The sequence below is a fragment of the Thunnus maccoyii genome, chromosome 2 (assembly GCF_910596095.1).
Source record: "Thunnus maccoyii chromosome 2, fThuMac1.1, whole genome shotgun sequence".
Classification (NCBI taxonomy): Eukaryota; Metazoa; Chordata; class Actinopteri; order Scombriformes; family Scombridae; genus Thunnus; species Thunnus maccoyii.
Window position 1 is genome coordinate 28738726 of NC_056534.1, and position 7612 is coordinate 28746337.

Here is a 7612-nt window from a genome sequence, read left to right on the forward strand (position 1 = left end):
GTTGAGGAGACGCTTTCTCACAGAAACTTAGAGGAGATGAGCCTCACCTCCTGTCTGCATCTACCACTTCCTGCATGGATCAGTATTTTTTGCAAGATGTGTAGTTATATTTTTTAATATGGCAGATAGAGGGGAAGTTTATCTGTCAACTATTTCCTGCAGGCTAGAAATGCATAGGTCATAACGAACTACATACCTGTATATAATATGTGGGTTGACCCTTCAGTATAAACAGTACTGGATCAGTATTTTTCCAAAATGTTTTAGTTTTTCTAGGAGGAACATATCATACTATCATCTGGTATACCGTAATATGTAGTTTATATCCTGAATATGCTGTTTTCATCACCAGCTGCAGATAAATTTTAATATTAACGTCCACCATTACATTTTTTCCCAGACTTACTGACATAATTAAAGTTTAAGTGGTCTTGCTACTTCTGATTATAATATCCAGCTGTCAGAAATAGAGTTTTTAAGCCATGTTGAATTTATGCATATTATGTACAAACTGCTTTGCTTCTAATTTAGTATTCAGTATCACCGTTAACACTTGTGGAAGCCTGAGTTTTTGCAGAAAAAATAACAAAACAGTAGAAAGTGTGGGCCTATAACTATTTAAGGCCTGTTGGATTAGCAAACATGGCCGTCATTTGAGACTGCATCTAGTGGTCTTTACAGAGACCAAAGATTTGGGTTTTTGCTTTGATTTCACATTTAGCTACTTCTTGCCGAATCTTAATCGTTCAGCTACAAAGGTACTGTAAAAATTTAATAAACTGACTGAACATACCATGTATCACAACTATCTGCAAACTTCATATGATAATAAACCTTCCATGTCTGAAACACAAAAAGTTCACCTCAAAATACTGAATCAATTCTGTAAAATATTTCTTGAATGAAGATGTTTTAATTACAGTTTCAGTAAATGGTGTAATGAGCCTATAGGCAAACGTGGAATAAAGTAAGCATAGTAGGATACTCAGAAAAAAAATAGACATGCGTGAAACATAAAATAAAATGTTAATTACATTCATTTAAATACATAGATAATTTCAGTAATTCAAAAAATTCATTATGATACAGGAAATGCATGCAAATAGCTAAAGTATAGCCTAGTAATTTCTTTGGTGGCTTAGGCTGCTGGAAATGCGGTTGTCGATGATGATGATGATAATAATAATAATAATAATAATGAATTATGTAAACAATAAAATGTTGGGGTTGATGCTGTTGTAGGCCTCCCTCAGGCTATCATTAGCTTAGCCTGCTATTTCTATAAACGGCTATGTGTAACTATAGCAGGTTTAGTGTTAGGCCTATAAAACCCATAAATTTGACTGAAAAATAAATAATACCGAATCGGCTTATTTTTATGTGATATGTAACTACTCCTCTGTCATTGTAGGCTACTTGCAGTCTTCATAACCAGTTTAGGACGCAGGTCCGGCCCCACCATCTAAACACCTTAAATGCTTGAAACTTGGCAACAGACCACCAAAAAGTGTCTCTTTCACGTGGAGAATTAGTGAAACCATCATACGTCCCCGTCATACAGGCTGAAGTACTTGCTGGCGTTTGAGAAGCAGAGGTAAGGCGTGCTACTCCCCGGGTATACCACGGGCAGAGGCATGGGCAGCAGGCATCTCCCCAGCAGGTTGCTCTCTTTGTACAAGGCCGGGAGCTGCCCCACCACCACGGGCTTTCCAGTCTCGGGGAAATCGGTAACGGGTCCGTCGATTTCAGTCGAGATTTGCCGTTTCAATTTATTCCTGCGGTTCTGAAACCATATTTTCACCTGGGTCTCCGTGAGCTGGAGAGAACTGGCGAGGCAGGCGCGCTCTGCGCTGCTCAGATAGCGTTTCATGTCGAAGGTAGACTCCAACTGGAAAATCTGTCTCTTGGAAAAAATAGTGCGCGTTTTCTTTTTCGTGATCATTTTGTTTTTCTTGGCGGGGCTGCCTCCTTTGTGGGGGTCTGTGGCCGTGGTGGTGGAACTGCTGTCGTCGCAGCTGCTGTCCCCGCTCTCGAAGCGCACCTCCGTCGCCTTCATCGGGTCTCCGCGGCTGATGATCACCGAGTCCGTTGCTCCGTGGCAGTCTGTGCTACATTCTGCAACACAATTACACTTCGTTTAACCTAAGCCTCGGGCGGTGCTGCCAAATTGACCCAAAGTGTAAGATAATGCCAGAGTCGTGCGTAATGGTGATGACACAAGGGCTATATATCCATATATATAACTATATAGAAACTAGGTACAAATTTTGCAAGACGCTCTTACCACTTTCTTTGAGCCTGCTGTCCGGATCCTGTCTCTGCTGGGCTCCGTGCTCCTCGAGGTGGCTCTGGAAACCGTCTTTACGCATCGCCGTGGCCGAGTCATCCTGCAGTCCCGCGGGGTGACAACTGTCACAGGTCCTCCCGCTGGTTTTCAGGTTGAGGATGTTATCAATAGTGAATTTCAGAGAGGCGGCGGGTCGACATGGTGCGTCCACTTTGTTCATATTCTCCAATGCGTAAGTCCCCCTTTTGTTTACTTCCGCGACTCTGTTCGGCGTTAAGTCTAAACCGGGACGTTAATCTCACCACTAACGTCTCGATGCTCCACGCACCATAGCAGCAGCCACTGAGCAGACACTGCTGGCCTGGCGATGCTCTGCTTGCACCGCTACTGCACACACCGGATGGAGCGCGCTCTGTCCTCGGTGATTGGCCCAGAGGAGCGTGTGCTACAGGCCAATAAGAGCGAGGGGATGGAAGGCGAAGGGAGGGCAGGAGAGTGTTGTTGTACCCTCCCCTCTAACTCCGCCACTCATCCTCATACATCTGCTACAAGGAGACACGGAGTCCGGGACCCTCCAGGGGTCCCTCAGGAAAATAAGGACTCGTTTAATTTCAGTTATTTCACACCATATACAGTATTTGCGCCGTGAGAACATTTACCCTTGATGGTGGTTTGGGTCGTAGCCTGCACTCTCTCTCTTTCTGAAGCACCGGCCAAGCAGCTGCATGATGCGAATAATAATTTGAGGGCCCCGAATTTGAAAAAGTTTGTCATTTGATTTGTAAAGTAAGCCGGATTATTATTATTATTATTATTACTATTATTATTATTATTATTGGTATTGCATTGTGTGTGTAATAAATCTATGTAATAATGCACAATAGTTCTCAAAAGCACATATTCCCATTTAGAATATTTTCCCTCAGTGAGCTTGATGCTTTTTTAATGAAACATATGCTGCCAATAAAAGGATATGCTTATTTATATTGACACCATGTTGCACTCACACAATGCACTCTCTTATGGGATTATTTAATCTATTTAATAATCTATAATAAATCACCTGTATTATTTATTTATTTATTTATTTATTTTAATTTTTTGTCATTTAAAGACTCTGCAAAATGCGAAAATTCATTGCGCCAGTTTTGACTCTTATCTTGTGGTTTTATGAATTAAATGTTTGTCCTCAGTGTTTTTATTTCTATGCATATAGACTCTTACACGTGTTTACTCTTTTTTTTTCTTTACCGTTTATTTTGTAATCCACACCGGGTTGTATGAAAACTGAATTTTCCGTCAAGTAACAAAAAGTTTAAATTCACTAACGTTTTTTACTGCCTTATACAGTCGATTCTTATCAAAGTGGAAGGACACAACTTGCCAGGCGTTTATTAAAAAGCGATATGCAATACAGTTTAGTAAAAGTATGCCCTATATTACTCTGTTGCCTGACCAGTGCATTTCTGTTTAGCTTTATTTTATATAGGCTAAATTTGATGTATTTGTAAATTTGGTATATGTTCACTTTGGACGTCAAAAGGAGAAAAGAGTGAATATTTCTAACAGAGGCCTGCATGTAGCAAAAACTTCAAGTAGTGTATAAAGTTGAATTGTGTAATTTCCAGAAAGAGAGACTTGTCCTGCTGTAATCTTTATTTGTGTTATAAAACATAAGGATTCACTTCACCCTCCTCTGCAGGTTTATGACTGACAGAGATTAAGAGACATAGAGGTCACTGAGTGTTTATAAACAGCAGAAAAAAACAGACAAGACGGTGCTTGATTTTTTTTTATTTATCTATTAAGTGAAAAAAAGTGACAAAGTTGGAAAAATGTGTGGCTTTAAATATAAAAGTTTGCAAAAATATGTGTGTATTCAAACAGTACATGAACAGCTTCGGCCTCCATGCTTCACTGTTTATTATAGTCTATACTGTTACAAGAGAAGAGACTCTTGCAGAGGCTTATAAACAGAAATATAGAGAAGAGTCATTATTTAGTGTTTTTATTACGGTCTCTGCGGCTCTTATCTTTGGATGCAGTCAGCAGTTTTCTTGCGGCATTGTGGGTTATTGCACAGTATCAATAGGGTGAATTTATATTAACAAACAGAACAGTTTGATATATCAGTCTTTACACCAAGCCGGTCATCTGTGATCTCAACATGCTCATGGAGTGAGCAAACGAGGACAGAGGGTAGTTGATGGAGTTGGAGAAGCCCGCGACGGGTGCAGAGACTTGATGTCCGTTCAAGTTGAAACCCAGCGTTGCAGTGGGTGCGGGTCCCTCGTGATACAAGATGGGGACTCTGACAATCCGCTGGGTTGAGTTTGGGATATGTGCAGCCTCCAGGTCCGCCGCCAGCTGTCTCTTCCATTTATTCCTCCGGTTCTGGAACCAGATTTTGACCTGCGTCTCCGTCAGGTGGAGGGACGTTGCCAGCCCCGCTCTCTCTGAGCTGCTCAGGTACCGCTTCACGTCGAAGGTGGACTCTAGCTGAAACACCTGACTGCGGCTAAACACAGTTCGGGTCTTTTTCTTCCGGGTGGAGCTCGGGTCAGAGGAAGCGTCTTGCTCTGACCGCGCGTCCAACCCGTTCTGCGCGTCCTCGTTGTCGTCCACCAGGTTGCTGTCGCCCGTTTTCCTGTCGGTTTCGTCGCTGCCCTCCGTTATCGACTCAGACACCGCAGGGGAACCTCTGTCACTGGTCGATATAGAGCAGCAGTGGTCCTCTGAGTTTGTGTTATCCCTTGGACCTGAAAGGAGACAAAATAGAAGCATGACAGACTTTAAAAGCACACTGGAAGAGTGTAATTTCTCAGTCCAGTTTTCTGATACACTGTTGTCCTTTAAACAAATGAAAACTTCTATTTGTCTTATTCTGTTGAAGCACGGTGGGATAAATCAGTCTAAAGAAAAAAATGAAAATAGGACATCAAACGAAAATAAAATAAGTTGGAAAAAATCAAACTTAACGTCTGGCATGTTTCACTTAATTTTAAGAAATATGACATTTTAGATTAATCTGGATTTAAGCACTTTAAAATATAACTTTCAGTTCTTTCAGTTCTTTTCCAAAAAGTTGGAATGCACATGGGCAAAGTTAGGACGTTTTGTTTGCATGGCATAATACTTTATGATCCCTGTTAGGAAGTTGTCTGTGCTGAATATGACAAGGATAGGATTGGGATATATATAATACTACAGATAGCCTTCCAAAGTAAATCCATCAAATTCTTTGCAGTTTATAACCTACTAATATCGTCCAACAAGTTAATGCCGAATTACTATGTGGACATTGGCGTTGACCATGAGCTTCACTGACTTGTGGACACATTGATGGTGCTCTTGGGATTTTTAAATCAAAGTATTGGACTGCATAACCAGAGGGAGGGGCAGTTTGTTTTGATTTGAGGGCGCGTATGAGTGCCCAAATGGCACTGAATGTGCGTAAAAGCGTCATGATGTTGACGTGCAGCGTTATTGTCGCTTCTGTTTGAGGTTGTATACTGGGCATTTGTGCGTAATCCGTGTGCGTAATCTTCATATTGGGATACGGGTCGCTTGTTGACAATCACGATGGAATATCGTCCCTGTACAATAGAGGATGAGTTGCACTTATGGTGATCAGACATGAAAACCATCAAGTCTTGCGTGTGTTTTACAGACCCAGTGTATGAACCTGCAAAGAACTTTCACACGCATAACCAAGGGAAGAAAAAGAGTGTTGGTTTTATTTAACGAAGCGAGAAGAAACATGCGACTTGCCAGCCTTTAATATTACCTCCCTGTGTTACCAATAAAACCATGCAAAATGTACACAAATAAATCAAACCTTTACGGCGTGAATAATGTCAGCAAGCAATCAGTGATATATAATTGTAAATAAAAGCTGAGATGTGATCTAGAACCAGCGACTATAAGAAACAAACACATTGTTCTTCTTTAGCCATCCTTTAGCTAAATAATTCTGATCCTCATGACTGTCACTGTTATTTTTTTTATATTGATTAAATATAAGAGAGAAATGTGGGTAGACGGTATGTCCAGTCCATTACACCCCTGCTAATAGTACACTTACAACAAACTGTCCATGCGTATCGTAAATTACGTTGCATAGGCTAAGATGCCCGCAGCTCAATTTAGCTTAATGTATTTTCTTGGAGCATAAAATCTACTCGCTACTCACTGTGTGGTGTTTCCAAAGCTCTGGAGTTCAAGGCAGTGGTCCCCCCGCGGTACCACTGCAACGGCGAGTCTCTGTATGGGGACCGGGCTGTGGAGCTGGAGCCATCGGGAACCGGAGCGCTGGTGTCGGCGTGATGTGAGTTCAGGACTCGGCCGTTAGAGACGGTCTCCACACCAGCATCCCCTCGACTGCTGTCCGACGCAGAATCCTGCCTATTCCGCCCCGTGCCCAGCAGATTCTCGATGAAAAACGACGACGCCCTCGATGAAGTGGGAGTCTGGTTGTCCGTCAGCTTCTCCTGCATGTTTTCCCGAGCTCACGGTGTTTTTTACGCAAAAACCAAGCGAATCCTCTCTTGATCGAGCGTTTAGGCGACCGAAAGTCCCAGCAGTCATTTCAAGCGCCGCTGCCTTTGCGCTGTGATCGGATGAGGAGTCATGGCAGAGACGGGACGGGGATCTCCTCGGTGCCAGCGGGAGGAGAGGGAGACGGAAGCAGTAGTACAGTGAAACGTCAAGTCAAACGCGTAACGAGCCGAGGGCATCCAGCGATTGGACGAGCACAATAGCAAATGGGGTTTTCCAAGGAAAGGAGAATTATTGTCTCTCTGCGTCAGCCGCTGCTGTGTGTGTGTGTGTGTGTTCACGTGCAGGCCCGTCCCCTCGAGGCCATGCAGGCAGGAGAAAACCTCTGTTCGTGGTACAGCGCTCTTTATTTGGGTCAATTAGAGTGCAAATCAAAATAAAGATCCGCCAGGGCAGCAGCCATGCCCGGGGTCGAGCCCCCCCGGTCCACTCTGATATAGGAAGCGCTCACAGTCAGCTATTAGCTGACAGGGAACGACAGTATGGAGCCTGTCATTTTTAAGGGTGTGTGTGTGTATGTGTATGTGTGTGTGTGTGTGTGTGTGTGTGTGTGTGTTTATACCATTAGGCACGGAGCAAAAACCAAGGTTACTTGTGTTTCAATCATTTTAGAGTCATTATTTAAAGCTTTGATAACCTTTGGCAGCATCTGGAAGACGCTGACTTTTCTATTTCCAGTATTATACAGAACTAAATTGAAAAATAAGATGAGTGGTGGTTCACAAAGGCATGATGTTATCGACCTCAGGAGTCAGGAACGCACGTGCT

General features: G+C 42.7%; 2 protein-coding genes across 2 annotated transcripts; both read right to left on the minus strand.

Annotated features, from left to right (window-relative positions):
- Positions 1-886: 886 nt before the first annotated feature.
- On the minus strand, positions 887-3297 carry hmx4 (H6 family homeobox 4). The gene is made up of 2 exons (XM_042388677.1): positions 2285-3297; positions 887-2115 (listed from the first exon to the last, which is right to left on the minus strand). Exons 1-2 carry the CDS (start codon positions 2505-2507, stop codon positions 1541-1543), a joined length of 798 nt encoding a protein of 265 aa, XP_042244611.1. The 5' UTR covers positions 2508-3297; the 3' UTR covers positions 887-1540.
- Positions 3298-4128: 831 nt separating this feature from the next.
- On the minus strand, positions 4129-7090 carry hmx1 (H6 family homeobox 1). Its single transcript, XM_042388676.1, has 2 exons — positions 6480-7090; positions 4129-5046 (listed from the first exon to the last, which is right to left on the minus strand). The coding sequence occupies exons 1-2, from the start codon at positions 6781-6783 to the stop codon at positions 4424-4426; spliced, it is 927 nt and encodes a 308-aa protein (XP_042244610.1). The 5' UTR covers positions 6784-7090; the 3' UTR covers positions 4129-4423.
- Positions 7091-7612: the final 522 nt, after the last annotated feature.